Source organism: Bubalus bubalis, chromosome 12, assembly GCF_019923935.1.
Source record: "Bubalus bubalis isolate 160015118507 breed Murrah chromosome 12, NDDB_SH_1, whole genome shotgun sequence".
Taxonomy (NCBI): domain Eukaryota; kingdom Metazoa; phylum Chordata; class Mammalia; order Artiodactyla; family Bovidae; genus Bubalus; species Bubalus bubalis.
This window is the reverse complement of record NC_059168.1, coordinates 25,711,337-25,727,553: the sequence shown is the minus strand read 5'-3', so window position 1 is coordinate 25,727,553 and position 16,217 is coordinate 25,711,337. Positions and strand designations below refer to the sequence as shown.

The window sequence follows — 16,217 nt, the reverse complement described above, 5'->3', positions numbered from 1 at the left end:
AGATTGAAGGCAAAAGGAGAAGAGGGCGGTAGAGGATGAGATGGTTGGAAAGCAACACCGACTCAATGAACTTGAACTTGAGCAAACTTCGGGAGATAGTGATAGACAGGGAGGCTGCAGTCCACGGGGTCACAAAGAGTTGGATGTGACTTAGCTACTGAACAATAACAACATGACTAGACCTTAGTTCAGTGAGATAATTTTTTGTAGCTGTGTGAAGGATGCTTCAGAGTCTGGAAGTCGTGTATGGAGGCTATTAACAATAGCCCAGAAAGTGACAGTGTTTTGATATATTTTCCTTTTTTTCAAAGTTACATAAGCTTATTGTCGAAAAAATAGTATACAGAAAAAACAAAGAGGGTGTAATAAGCAAATGCCAGAAGTAACAACAACATTTTGATGCTTTTCATTCCAATCTTTTACAGAGCTGAGGTTTTACTGTATAATTAACATTCTGATTTCAACATATATTTTCCTGTATCAATTTTTCAAAAACACATAATAAACATAGCTTTGATGGCTGCATAAGGTTCCACTATATAGAGTTTTAATAATTAAGCACTCTCCTAATATGAGTGTTTAAAATTAAACATGAGTTGAGCTAATCAGAATCTTTCTCTGGAATTTTTCAAACAAGCATTAAGAAAATCAAGTCATTCCCTCTCTGAGGGAAACTGGCAATATTTCCTGCTAAATGAAGTACTCTGTAGCAGTAAAATCCCTTTCTTCCTTTAGGGAAAAGAGAATAGGGGGAAATGTGAGGGGAGATGAGGTCTCTGCATGAACCAGTTAGCGGAAAAGCTGCTTCACCTTGTTAGTCCAGCTCCTCATTTTCGCTTCCTCAGTCCCCACATTCCCAAAGCCTTTGGTCCACAGGAATCAGCCCAGAGACTCAGCACTGAGAAGTCCAAATTCCATGACAGCTGGGGGTGGGAGCCGGGTGGGTGAAATGTGTTCTTGGCATCCCACAACACTTAAAGCCTTTTTCTAGAAAAATATGATTATCCGTGGTGGCTAATTCTTCAAGATTATACTTCAGTACAATTATGGGCTACAAGTATTGTTCCAGGAACCTGACTACCATGTATTTTTTTCTATGGAAAAAAATGTCCAAATAACCACTAACAAACACTTTTTTCAAGCCAAGACTTTGTAAGTTGTGACTAACTTTTCTTGTAAATTGAGAGTTAAATTCATTTCTAAGCTATGGCGGTATGTGACTTCAAGGACACACACAGACACAAATCTAGAACATTTAAAATAAAATTTTAGACACAGTCCAATCAACTTACCTATAAGGAACTTATTATGAAATCATGGGAGAACGTCATGATTTATACATATTGTATGAATGTCAATAAGCACATATATATATGATAATTACAATTTGTCCCAACAGCTTCTTTTTATATGGATAAAGCAAAGCAACACAGAAGACAAAGCATGAGTGCAGGAGAAGGAGGTAATAACTACCATTTTCACTAGTAGTACACTTCAGCTTTGACAATGAAAACAGTAGGTATTTCTTGAAGATTATTCAAAAGATAATGCTTGAAATGGGTTTTGTAAATCATTTATTATGATTGAAAGGGAGGAAAATGATAGGAGACAAATATTACAATTAAACATGTAACATTATTCTCTTGTAACCAATCATAATAACATACTTTGAATTTTTAAATGGCTATATAAAAGTAATTTCCCAGAAAATAAAATTTTCACATCATCAGTTACAGAAAATTGATTTCTTTCCATCAAAATATTTTATCTCTGCTCTATCAAAAATAAATGCCAAGTCTAGGGTACTACCATTTAAGCTGAGCCTTCACTATTTATTTAAATTAGAAGATTTTGGGGGGGGCTTACCACATGATGAACTAACTACTGCCTGAGAATAAAGTCCTCATACATATGTAACAGCTCTGCCAAGCCTCTGGTGCACCGACTAATGATTATTAAATGGTTTTCCGGGAACTCAGAAACTCTACCGTATCCCAGCCAAAAGGTGCCTGAGAGTCATCCCAAACTGGTAACCAGTTTATTCTCAAAAATTAATTTGCTTACACAGCGAGTGGCTGTGGCTCAAAAGATTAGGACAACTAGTAAATGGCCATGTATTTCTATGGGTGGTTTCGACCTTTGTCATTATCAGTAAAGCGCAATCTTACTTGATCAGTGTATTTCTTGACTCTGATCTTTCTAAGGATGCTAACGTAGGATGGAACGTTTTTAAAAGGCTTAGTGTGAGAACAGTACATTGCCACAGGGAGAAAGCAGCAAAAAAGAAAACAAGAAGGCTCGCCAACAGATTAATTTCAGCAGCTAACTTTTTTCCCCCAACTGGTTAAAAAAATACCATACACAAAGTGATAAATATATGTCCAAAATATAAATAAAAAAATTCTACACATAAATAAAATTAAGTATACTCATGATTTCAATTAAACATTTTTACAATATAATTTTCATGTCTTATCACAGTTTCATTTTCATCATGAATAATAATAAGTACTTTATTTTGACACAAACTGGAATGTACTGACCATTTATGTAACCTAGTAAAGCAATAGGTTTCTAGACTCAACTAAAATTTATCTCCTTTGAAGAAGAGTTACTTTTTCTTTTCTTCAAAAAAAATATTTTGGGGAATTTATTTTCAAACTATAATTTAAAAGACTGTGTGAAGCAAAGCTTTAAAATTTCTTTGTTTTCAAAGATATTATTATTTAACAAAGCAAGGTTAAGATGACCCAGCACCAATGGAATGAAATGTGGGCAATATTCCAGTGAACTTGGGTTATGTAGATAGCCAAGGAATGTCAGGAATCAATGTTTCATTTTAAGTTTTACACTCCAGTGATCTGAAAAGGTGACAGGGTATACTTTCTAAAACCACACTGGAGGTGCTGGTTACCTGCTGCTGCTGCTGCTAAGTCGCTTCAGTCGTGTCCGACTCTGTGCGACCCCATGGACTGCAGCCCACTAGGCTCCGCCGTCCCTGGGATTCAGCGCCTGCTTTTTCACACAGCGATTCATAGAACTAAAAACTTACCCTTCAACATCACCCAGCAGCTGTTTCTTAAATTGGATACTCTACTTCTTTCTAAATACCGTATCATTAATTAAAAGCACATTTAATTATAGTACATAATTTTTTGGCAGTAAGCATGTCCAAATAATCAACTGGTTTGCCAAATTAGAGTTTGGCAAAACTCCCTTGAATCTCCCTTTCTAAAGATTGCTAGAATATATTTTTTTTTTCAAGAGAAAAAAAGTGTTGATGTGTCTGATGCCAAAGGTGATGGAAAAAAATGGCAAATTCTAACCCAGTTAAGCTAAAAGGAAATCAGCATGTGGGAAAATCTGTTTAGGTTTTATGTGTGTGTGTGTTTAAGTTTTATTACAAGCATTTATTTGAATATTTATGAATCAAATGGAAGAGAGTAACTCCCATTATTTTTAAAGAATGGACTACTACTGTGTGGGTATCATGCTGCCAGGATGTAAATGAACTTATTTGGAGCTGATGCAGCCATTGCTTAGAAGACAGGGGGAGATGTTTAGGCCCCTGAGCCTCAGAGCAAAGTGGGGCCTTTGGTTGGTCTGCTGTTTGCCAGAAGGGGCTGGCTTCCCATCACCCTGGCTTGGAAACCCTGGGTCTGAGCTGAGAGCAGCGCTGGAGCAGAGAGGTGGTGAACTGCCTTTTGCTGGTAGAAGTTGTTTATGTAGCTGGCGATCAAAAGGGTGATTTCAAGAATCTAAAACAAGAAAAGTGGAATTGTTATCCTCTTGAGAAGTTCTCATCATTTTCGAAAGAGACTGAAGGGTTGGCCATGAGTGGTCTCCATCTGCAAGTGCCCAGGCCACCAGAGTTCCGTTTCAACCGGATCAAACAGTGGAGTACAGCTGACCCTTCAACAACACAGGGTTTAGGGACCCTGATACTCTGAGCAGTCAGAAATCTGTGTGTAACTTTACAGCGCCCCCTGTGGCCACGATTCCTCTGTATCCATAGTTCCACATCCATGGATTCAGCTAACCATGGATCATGTAGTAATGTAGTATTTACAATTGAAAAACAATCTATGTATAAGTGGACTTGTGCAGTTCATACCTGTGCTGTTCAAGAGCCAACTGTACTTACATGTTCACACCATCTATTTTTCCATTACTTAAACGAGCAGAAAGTGGTACTTAAAAAAAAAAGTCAAATTTAGTGGCAATATTAAAAAATGTGACAATAGTACAATTCTGTCAGTTATCTTAAAGCCACACTTGTGAATACGTGAATAAGAAATTCACGTATTATATTAACTTTTTATTTAAACTGAAGTGTGCCATGATCTTCGGCACTTACTATCCGCCTTCACTTAAGTATAGATTTAATTAAGAAACATATATGCCATTTTTTAAAGCTTCAGATTCTAAAAAAGTAGTCTCTTTTAGTTGATAATTTTAAGACAAAAGTTTTAGAAAAATTAGTTTCTCATTCTTTTCCCTAAAATTGGAATCACATGTTAGAATGCAGCCCTTTTATTTATTGCTTTTACTTAAGAGACATTAAAACTACATAGCTTGTTAAAATTATAAAGAAACAAGTATGTCTTAATTTTAAAACCTCACTCTTCTCACTAATGAGTCCATTAAGTGAATTATTCCAAGTAAATAAGATAATGCATATAAAATACCTGACGATAACAACTTATTGCCAGGACCACTTATTTTGATCTTTCTGTATACCAGGCACTGAGCTAAACATCTTTATGTTTTAAAATTAATTAGTTAATTAATTTTTGGCTGTGCTGGATCTTTATTGCTGTGTGGGCTTTGTCTAGTAGGGGCAAGTGAGGGCTAATCTCTGGATGGGGTTTGTGGGCTTCTCGTTGCCATGGCTTCTCTTTTTGCGGAGCACGGGCTCTAGCTCAGTAGTCATGGAGCACAGGCTGAGCTGCCCCACAGCATGTGGAATCTTCCCAGGCCAGGGATTGAACCAATGTCCCCTGCATTGGCAGGCAGACCCCCAACTACTGGACTACCAGGAAAGTCTGGGCTAAACACTTCATGATTGCCTCACTTAATTCTTAATTCAGAAAAAAAAAAAAAAAGGAACATTATACCATTTTTTAGATGAGGAAACCAAGGCTTAGGGAGAAGATGTAAGCCAAAATTTGGACCTATGATTGTATGATTATAAGCAGTTTGTTTTCCCATCAAGAACTTAAGTCTTTGCACAATAAATATTTTAGTGTGAGAAAAACTAGCATAAAAAAGTTAGCATAAAGGCTTCTACTCACCTTGGGTTTTGCCATAGCAAAAATCAATTTCTCTGTTGGTTTGTCCTTTGAATGTGCATTGTTAATGACTACCATAAAATCATCTTGATAACCTCCAAAGGTCATTAGACTCTTGTATACATAGCTGACTATTAACCTCTTCAAAGAGAAGAAAAAAGTAAATATGTTATACACTATTTTCAAAGAAAGATGAGAGATGATTAATAATATATATCTCCATTAAGATGCTGATACAGATGGAAAACTGTAGATGGAAAATATTTGTAATTCCATACAGTTTCAAAAAGCAAAACTTGAATTTGCTGTGTACCAGTAACTATTTACGTAGCATTTACACTGTATTTGTCCTTAAAGATTTCTATCTATCTGTCTATCTACCTGCCTACCTACCTATCTGGTTGAATCATATGAACCTGATGCTTTTTTAAGGTAAAAAATGGTCAAATATTGGCAAATCCATATAGTTCACCCTGATAGACAGATCTTGATATATGTAAACATAACCAGTATCAAGCACACTACTTCTTTTTTAACTTTCTGCTTCTTTTAACTTAACAGCATGTTATGAACATCTTTCCATGACACGAACATACTTGCTATTGTATAAAATCATTTTAAATGATTTTATAGACATTTATTTAGATTTTATAGACACAGACATTATTTAACTAATCTATTGAAGAATATTTAAATTTTTTTGTTACTATCTTACTCCAGTGAATATTTTGGGACATATTTCATAATACACATAGAATAATAATTTCTGTGGTTATAAACCTCAACAGCTAAAATTGCTATCTCAAAAAAGTAAACCTTTCGAAACTCAGAAACTTTATACCCATTTACATTTCCAGCATTTTGCAGTTTTGATAACACAGGATACCATCATTTGTTTGAAGTTCTGCCAATCTGATTGGTGACAAGTAGAATCTCACTGTATTAAACTGCATTTACTTGATGGTGAGATTAACATTTAAAAATACATTTACTGAATATTAGTATTTCTTCTGTGAACTGCCTTGGCCCATTTGTCTATTGCTATGTTCATCATTTCTTTACTATCTGGAAAAACATCCACATTCCTAAAGGATAACAACCCTTTGACATACATGCAGCAAATACTTTTTCCCAATGTGTTACTAAAACAATTTTAAAAATATAATTCAAAGATGTACAGCCTAAAAGGAAAGGAATCTGTGTATTTAATGATTAGCTTGCAAGACTTGGAGCAGATCAGCCCAGTACTGGATACCTCCTCTGCTGTAGGCCAGCAGTGTACGTCTGTACACTGGTCTGTACGTCCATCTCTCAGAATCAACAAACTGGTTTACTTGGCCAAGGTAACTCAATACTGGTGTATAATTTTTGTTGACTTTAAGTCACTGGTTTTATAATCTATCTTCAGATTATTTATTCAAGAACTAAAAGGCATTCAAGAAACATGCCATGATGTGCTAAGTCACTTCAGTCATGTCCAACTCTTTGTAACCCTATGGATTGTAGCCTACCAGGCTCCTCTATCCATGGGACCCTCCAGGCAAGAACACTGGAGTGGGTTGCCAATGCCCTCTTCTAGGGGATCTTCTTGACCCAGAGATTGAACCAATATCTCCTGTGGTTCCTGCATTGTAGGCAAATTCTTTACCGCTGAACCATGGGGAAGCCCATTCAAGAAATATAAATGCCTTCGAAAGAGTTTTCAACAGTTATAAGGAGAAACAGTAACTAAAACACTAAAGGATAGTCTCATTTCCAAGAAATTCTCAGTGATTCTGACTATAGCCACAAGTAGGAGAGCCCACGACATCTACCAGGTGAACTGAGCAATCCCTGTCCACCAGGTTAAAAAAGATTTTTTTTAAAGTAATCTGATATATATAAAATATGATAGAAAATAAAGTGAATTTCAAATAAATGAATAAATAGAAATCACAGTTTGACTTTATAGGTAATCATGTAAATAACTCTAAAGATACTGTATATGTACAAGTGAATGGGTAAGTGATATTTTGGGAAAGTAAAAAAAATTTTCACAGAAACTTTAGTGAAACTGAACTTAAAATTCTGCTAACTAAAGTTTCTACCTTAATGTTATCTTCAAGAGGTATCTTAATGTTATATCTTAATGTTATACCTTAATGTTATCTTCAAGAGATATGTTATCTTAATGTTATTTTGCACAGGAAGCCACCTTCTGAACTCTATAAATGAGTGGTCTTTTTACAAATACAACCGTGACTGCAATTTAGTCATGGTATCTTAATATTTTTCTCATACACAATACATAGCCTGTCTAATCTTGTTTTAAAAGATGAAATTGTAAACATGGTTGTATTCATAAAATGACTTCATGATATAGTATTAGGAAGGATATTTTTCTGTGTATAAGAAAAATATTAAGGTATCATTACCTTCTGTTAATGGAACACTGAGCATGGACGTGAGTCTGAGTGAACTCCGGGAGTTGGTGATGGACAGGGAGGCCTGGCGTGCTGCGATTCATGGGGTCGCAAAGAGTCGGACACGACTGAGCAACTGAACGGAACTGAACTGAGCAATGGAAATAGTTGACTCAATGCAAAACTTAAGGATTTAATCTTACCATGGAGTTGTATTCTAAGATGCTTAAACCATCCTCATGTACAGCCAGCCACATGAATGTACTTCCAAGGGACGATGGGGCTATGGGCTATGAAGAGATGAAAATATACTATATAATAGATGCTAAACAAAATTACAGAAATGTTTTAGTCTAAATGCAGTACGACATTTCTAACAACAACAGCAACAACATCTTATTATTAAAAATCTCACTTGAGGAGTAGACAGTGTGGTATAATGGAAAGAACAGTGAATTAGGAGACCCAAATTGGGGTCTTGAATTTGGTTTCGAGACCCAAATCTGTTATTTATTAACGTGTATTTGGATAGGCCACTTAATCTAAGCCCTAGCAGGGTTTGTCTCTCCTTCCTCAGTGTCATGTCACTCCTAACCATTAGTGGTTTCCAGACCTATTGCAACACTGATTGCGAGTTCCTGAAAGTGTGAGAATAACTTTTCTGAAACTATGGGCTTCTGTATCCCTAGAGCTCAGCTCTGTGTTTGGCAAACAAAATTCATAATTACTAAATAATACAAATGAGTGCAAGAGTAAATGAGTGGATGGATGAAGGAATAAAGAGAAGAAAGCAGAGCTAAGGGGCTGTCTTCAGTCTACTGATTAAGCCTTCTGAGTGTAAGAAATGATTTTGGCAGGGTAAACTGGAGCAGAAGGGAAAAGACAGAGACGCCGATGGCTCTCCTGCTCTCTCCTCAGTGTCCTTTCATGGTTTTCCTTATATTGTTAGAAATTCCCTTATTTTAAAAAGTTGAATATTCTAAACCTGGGGTTACGGTTATCACTTTATATTCTACTAAACTGGATAGCCTCCCCCTACCATTTCTTACTTTTGCAAGAAACAGCTTGGCACCAAAGAATGGCCACTTCCTGGCTACTGTCAAATAGATTCGCACACAATCAGCAGCACTGTGTCCTCGGAGGGCCATCCACCTGGTTGACAGTCGCTGGCAAAGCTGCCTAAAAAAAAAAAAAAAGAAAAGAACAAAAACACAAACAGTGTATCATCCTCCCAAGATAAAGCTCTCCTTGAGCCAATCCTAGACACCACTGGGAGACCTACCCAGGGCAAGCTGTGGTTTGGTGGTGCCCATCTTACCACTGTCCACCCCTTGTCCTTCATGTAGCATTCCTTTCACCAAATCCCCCTATTTGTTAGTGCTCTCGGTATGACCTGGGTTCCCTGCTCCCCACTCCCTTCAGGTAAAAATTTTAAATCTGATAAGCTAACACCAAACCTTTGCATAATTAGCCTAGACTCTCATGGGAATTACTTTCACTTTTAAAGAAGTACAAGAATTGGAGACTGAAGAATGAATCCCCAACGGTGGAATTTAGGTGCTACCACTCCTGGCTCGGAGAGATGCTGGGTACAGGGGAAACCTCTTAAATCATGAAGGCAACCACTTATTCTACAGAGACAACAAACTAATCACAAATGCTTCTATTTTAAAAAACGTCATGGTGAATTGGATTTGCCTCTATTTTTGAATCTACGCCTTTTCTTTATAAATAGTTTTCAAAAATCAAAACTCCGAATTAATAGAGTAGAATTAAAAATTTTTATTAAAAAACTTTGTGTAAGAAGATACTTTATTTTTATTCCAATTTGTTTATAATGGAATACCCTAAGAGGTAAAAAAATTTTGGTAAACATATCATAAAATTAAACCTATTAGCCAATTTTTTCCTTTTATTTATTAGCAACATTAATTTGGAGAAGAATGAATAAGATTAAATAGAAAGATCTTAAGGCAGATTTTTTTCTTATTGAAAAAGTTTAAATCTAGCTATTAAAGTTTCCAGACACATCTCAAATAAAAACAATTATAACCTCTTGGTATTCAACAGTATTTTAAAAATCTTGAGCATATTGTTACATATAATTTTTTTATCTTTAAAATTTGTACAGAAAAATATCACTGAAAAACTAGTGCATATCTGCCCTGTAAATAGTTCTTTACCTTAGCTGTTCTTCAGAAGAGTCATCTCTATACCTTTTAGGATAAAATTTCTCTATGACTTGTTTTAGAGTTTGATTCGCTTTGCACTGATTAGTAACATGACCTGCTGGAGTGGAAAAAGGTCTTTCAAAATCTCCAATCTCCACCTAATTGGAAACCCAAAAAAGAGAAAATAGAGGATATTTTAAAAGAATTTTTAGAAAGAAAATTAGTTTTATTTTTTTCTAAACACTGTAACATACAACATATAAATCTATTTGTCATGATTGGGTGATTATGGAATTTGTAATCATATAAAAATACTATTATTTAAATCTAAACTTCATTTGAAGTTTAATTATGAAACAAGTCTATAAGTATTCCATGTGGGCTTCCCTGGTGGCTCAGCTGGTAAAGAATCTGCCTGCAAAGCAGGAAACCCAGATTTGATTCCTGGGTTGGGAAGACCCCCTGCAGAAGGAAATGACAACTCACTCCAGTATTCTTGCCTGGGAAATCCCTTGGACAGAGGAGCCTGAAGGGCTATAGTCCATAGAGTTGCAAACAGTTGGGCACGACTGAGTGACTAACATGATACGATATAGTTTCATTTCTACATTAATCATCCTAGGTCAAAATCTGACAGTACCATATTTGCTCAAGGTCACTTAACTCTACTATTGCCTATAACAACACTAGATAATTTTTCATTTTAAAGGTACAATTTTGGTTGGTGAAAATAAGGCAAAAATAGAAGTTAGAAATAAAAAATAGATATAAAGCTATGAAAAATCTTTTTAAAGTATTACTTGCACTTTTTAAGGGTCTCTACTGAATATAATGGGAGCAAGTACTACATTCTCATCACTTCCTAGATTTTCTCCATAAATGTGACTGTATGCATCCCCTCAAACTATTGTTCAGTTATTTTTTTTGGAAACAAAGCCCTTCATTACCTTTTTTCCCTGAATGAAAGAATGTTCAATCCTTATTTCTATTAACAGACTATACAGATGCCACCCCTCTACCAACCCATCAAACCATCCATCCATCCATCTTTCCCTCTCTCCAACCACTCTCCCACCCATTCATTCATCCAAATCTGTACTGAGTTCTCATTGTATGTCAGGCACTGTGCTAATTTATATGAGAAAGAAAAAGGTTGAGCACAGTTCCTGTCCTCAAAGAGTTTACGGTCTAGTAGAGGAGACTGAAGAATAAATATATACTTGTGATAAACTGTGTTAAGTGCTTTCTTTGTACATGGTACCAAAGAGGGTTCAATGAGCAAGATGGGGTGGGAGGCACATACAAAGGACCTCAGATCAGATCTGATCAGTTGCTCAGTCATGTCCGACTCTTTGCGACCCCATGAATCGCAGCACGCCAGGCCTCCCTGTCCATCACCAACTCCTGGAATTCACTCAGACTCACGTCCATTGAGTCAGTGATGCCATCTAGCCATCTCATCTTCTGTCGTCCCCTTCTCCTTTTGCCCCCAATCCCTCCCAGCATCAGAGTCTTTTCCAATAAGTCAACTCTTTGCATGAGGCGGCCAAAGTACTGGAGTTTCAGCTTTAGCATCATTCCTTCCAAAGAAATCCCAGGGCTGATCTCCTTCAGAATGGACTGGTTGGATCTCCTTGCAGTCCAAGGGACTCTCAAGAGTCTTCTCCAATACCACAGTTCAAAAGCATCAAGTCTTTGGCGCTCGGCCTTCTTCACAGTCCAACTCTCACATCCATACATGACCACAGGAAAAACCATAGCCTTGACTAGATGGACCTTTGTTGGCAAAGTAATGTCTCTGCTTTTTAATATGCTATCTAGGTTGCTCATAACTTTCCTTCCAAGGAGTAAGCGTCTTTTAATTTCATGGCTGCAGTCACCATCTGTAGTGATTTTGGAGCCCAGAAAAATAAAGGCTGACACTGTTTCCACTGTTTCCCCATCTATTTCCCATGAAGTGATGGGACCGGATGCCATGATCTTTGTTTTCTGAATGTTGAGCTTTAAGCCAACTTTTTCACTCTCTACTTTCACTGTCATCAAGAGGCTTTTGAGTTCCTCTTCACTTTCTGCCGTAAGGGTGGTGTCATCTGCATATCTGAGGTTATCGATATTTCTCCCGGCAATCTTGATTCCAGCTAGTGTTTCTTCCAGTCCAGCGTTTCTCATGATGTACTCTGCATATAAGTTAAATAAACAGGGTGACAATATACAGCCTTGACAAACTCCTTTTCCTATTTGGAACCAGTCTGTTGTTCCACGTCCAGTTCTAACTGTTGCTTCCTGACCTGCATACAAATTTCTCAAGAGACAGGTCAGGTTCTCTGGTATTCCCATCTCTTTCAGAATTTTCCACAGTTTACTGTGATCCACACAGTCAAAGGCTTTGGCATAGTCAATAAAGCAGAAATAGATGTTTTTCTGGAACTCTCTTGCTTTTTCCATGATCCAGCAGATGTTGGCAATTTGATCTCTGGTTGCTCTGCCTTTTCTAAAACCAGCTTGAACATCAGGAAGTTCACGGTTCACATATTGCTGAAGCCTGGCTTGGAGAATTTTGAGCATTACTTTACTAGCATGTGAGATGAGTGCAATTGTGCGGTAGTTTGAGCATTCTTTGGCATTGCCTTTCTTAGGGATTGGAATGAAAACTGCCCTTTTCCAGTCCTGTGGCCACTGCTGAGTTTTCCAAATTTGCTGGCATATTGAGTGCAGCACTTTCACAGCATCATCTTTCAGGATTTGGAATAGCTCAACTGGAATGCCATCACCTCCACTAGCTTTGTTCGTAGTGATGCTTTCTAAGGCCCACGTGACTTCACATCCCAGGATGTCTGGCTCTAGGTGAGTGATCACACCATCCTGATTATCTGGGTCATGAAGATCTTTTTTGTACAGTTCTTCTGTGTATTCTTGCCATCTCTTCTTAATATCTTCTGCTTCTGTTAGGTCCAAACCATTTCTGTCCTTTATCGAGCCCATCTTTGCATGAAATGTTCCCTTGGTATCTCTGATTTTCTTGAAGAGATTCCTAGTCTTTCCCATTCTGTTGTTTTCCTCTATTTCTTTGCATTGATCGCTAAAGAAGGCTTTCTTATCTCTTCTTGCTATTCTCTGGAACTCTGCATTCAGATGCTTATATCTTTCCTTTTCTCCTTTGCTTTTCGCTTCTCTTCTTTTCACAGCTATTTGTAAGGCCTCCCCAGACAGCCATTTTGCTTTTTTGCATTTCTTTTCCATGGGGATGGTCTTCATCCCTGTCTCCTGTACAATGTCACGAACCTCAGTCCATAGTTCATCAGGCACTCTATCGATCAGATCTAGGCCCTTAAATCTATTTCTCACTTCCACTGTATAATCATAAGGGATTTGATTTAGGTCATACCTGAATGGTCTAGTGGTTTTCCCTACTTTCTTCAATATAAGTCTGAATTTGGCAATAAGGAGTTCATGGTCTGAGCCACAGTCAGCTCCTGGTCTTGTTTTTGCTGACTGTATAGAGCGTCTCCACCTTTGGCTGCAAAGAACATAATCAATCTGATTTTGGTGTTGACCATCTGGTGATGTCCATGTATAGAGTCTTCTCTTGTCAAATTACAGCAGAATCTTCTACAGAGCTCAGATTTCCTTAGTGTATTTCATTTATCTCTGCAAAAATGACTCTGAGGAAGTGATCAGAGGTATTATTTACTTTTCCTTTTGTAGATGGAGAAATTATACTTTTTAGTTAGTAAAACACTCAGAATTTTCTAGATGTATTGTTTTACCTTTCTACTCCTTTTAAAAATTCACCTAAAACATTAGAAGTACGTATCTCCAAAGAATGTGATAATGTTTTCCTCGAGATAATTTTTTTTTCTCCACAAAATTAAAAGTTAAGAAAACAAACTTAAATTTTGGCAAAAATGAGAGTGATTTTAACAGAGCATCTGTGATGTTAGAGAATCAAAGCCTAGATAAGCAGATAATCAAAGCCTAGATAATAAAAGCTCAGCACATGATAAGAAATTACTCTTAATGCTATCACCAAGACAACATGTGACTTAGTTCTTTCCTCAGCTTTTTATCACTGCAAAAAGGGAATACTTAGTGCAGTATGAACACTTTAGAGTCTGAAGATCATAGAGTTACTATGAAAGTAAACTAAATTATCAACTATTCATGCATCCAAGAACATGATGGAGAATGGACTGTGTGTAAAGCACTGTGCTAGACACAAAGATGAATCAGGACAGCCCTTGCTTTCAGGAAGCCCACTGGGGTCAGAACAGTAATAGATACGTGCAAGGCATTACCAAAACCTTAAGAGGAACATTTCACCCATCCAGGAAGAATTCAAGAAGGGTTTCTGGTATGAGTGACACCTAAGATAAAAATGAAAGGATCAGCTGGAGTTAACAGGTAGAGGCATGGGAGTAGAGATGTCTAAACAGAGGAGACAAACAAGTAAAGCATAAGAGGAAAGAATAAGTGAATCATATACAACTCAGGACCATAAAGTTCAAGGTAGAGAGTACTAACAGATGAGGTTGGCGAGGCAAGAAGAGTTCAGATCATGACAGTCCTTCCATGTAAACAAGGGAATGACACAGTGATTCACATTTTTTTCTGTATCTCCATTCCAGTTCCTGTATTATCAGTGCTGCCTGACAAACCACCATGGCACAGTTTCTAGGCCCAACTTAGGAAAATGGAAGCTTCCACATACTGTCTCTTCTGGGACATTGCTCTTGTCACCCTACCACCATTCTGTGAGGAAGCACAAGCAGACACTGGAAGAGGGGACAAGCAGGCGTTCCAACTGACGTAAGTTCCAAATAACAGCCGGCATCAGCCACCAGATGTGTGAGTGAACGAACCTTTCAGATGATTCCAGCCCTAAGCTACAGAGTCACAACCAGTCTACAAGTTATGCCTACTGATCCCATATGAAGCAGAGATAAGCTGCCATTACATATGCCTGCCCTAACTGTTATCTGGGGCCAAGTCTTGGAGTCATTTATTACGCAGCAACAGGCAACTGGAACTATCTCTCTAGATTCTGCTTGGAGAATAAAAGAATGTGGGGGACCAGACCAGAGAAAAATACATTAGTTAGAAGCCTGATGCAGAAGAGTAGGCAGGATATGACGATGGTCTGAACCACAGCAATGGCAGTCAGCATGGAGAGGAGGGGACAGGGTCCCGGAGACTGGGGGGAAGGGAGAGGGAGGGCAGAGGCAGAGGTGATTCCTGGATTTGAAGCTTGCTTGGCACATTGTGGAAAATTCTTAAAGAGATGGGAATACCAGACCACCTCACCTGCATCCTGAGAAATCTGTATGTAGGTCAAGAAGCAATAGTTAGAACTGGACAAGGAACAACACACTGGTTCCAAATCGGGAAAGGAGTGTGTCAAGGTTGTATACTGTCACCCTGCTTATTTAACGTATATGCAGAGTACATCATGTGAAATGCCAGGCTGGATAAAGCACAAGCTGGAATCAAGATTGCCAGGAGAAATATCAATAACCTCAGATACACAGATGACATCACCCTTATGGCAGAAAGCAAAGAATAACTAAAGAGCGTCTTGATGAAAGTGAAGGAGCAGAGTGAAAAAGTTGGCTTAAAACTCAACATTCAGAAAACTAAGATCATGGCATCCAGTACCATCACTTCATGGCAAACAGATGGGGAAACAGTGGAAACAGTGAGACACTTTTTCTGGGCTCCAAAATCACTGCAGATGGTGACTGTAGTCATGAAATTAAAAGACGCTTGCTCTTTGGAAGAAAAGTTATGACCAAGCTAGACAGCATATCAAAAAGTTGAGACATTACTTTGCGGACAAAAGTCCATCTAGTCAAAGCTATGGTTTTTCCAGTAGTCATGTATGGCTGTGAGAGTTGGACTATAAAGAAAGCTGAACACCAAAGAATTGATGCTTTTGAACTGTGGTGTTGGCGAAGACTCCTGAGAGTCCCTTGGACTGCAAGGAGATCCAACCAGTCCATCCTAAAGGAAATCAGTCCTAAATATTCATTGGAAGGACTGATGTTGAAGCTGAAACTCCAATACTTTGGCCACCTGATGTGAAGAACTGACTCACTGGAAAAGACCCTGATGCTGGGAAAGACTGAAGGCAGGAGGAGATGGGGGTGACAGAGGATGAGATGGTTGGATGGCATCACCAACTCGATGGACATGAGTTTAAGCAAGTTCAGGGAGTTGATGATGGACAGGGAAGCCTGGCGTGCTGTAGTACATGGGGTTGCAAAGAGTTGGACATGACTGAACTGAACTGAACTGGCAGATCGAACAGAGGCAGTGTCATGGTAAAGATGCGAATGTGAAGAAAGAAAAAGGAAGAT

General features: G+C 37.9%; 1 protein-coding gene across 6 annotated transcripts in view; it reads right to left on the bottom strand.

Annotated features, from left to right (window-relative positions):
- Positions 1-1,557: 1,557 nt before the first annotated feature.
- PLEKHH2 (pleckstrin homology, MyTH4 and FERM domain containing H2) overlaps positions 1,558-16,217 on the bottom strand; it is a 104,305-nt gene continuing 89,645 nt past the window's right edge. For 4 of the 6 annotated variants that reach the window (XM_006056802.4, XM_044925864.2, XM_044925865.2 and 1 more), the window contains 5 exons: positions 9,877-10,022; positions 8,743-8,872; positions 7,897-7,983; positions 5,295-5,432; positions 1,558-3,758 (listed from right to left, as the gene is read on the bottom strand). In XM_006056802.4, the coding sequence (XP_006056864.2) occupies positions 3,576-3,758; positions 5,295-5,432; positions 7,897-7,983; positions 8,743-8,872; positions 9,877-10,022 (684 nt within the window). In that variant the 3' untranslated portion in view covers positions 1,558-3,575. Of the gene's footprint in view, positions 3,759-5,294; positions 5,433-7,896; positions 7,984-8,742; positions 8,873-9,876; positions 10,023-16,217 lie in introns of those variants that run through there. The other 2 variants (XR_327413.4, XR_003102231.3) reach the window with 2 other exon arrangements.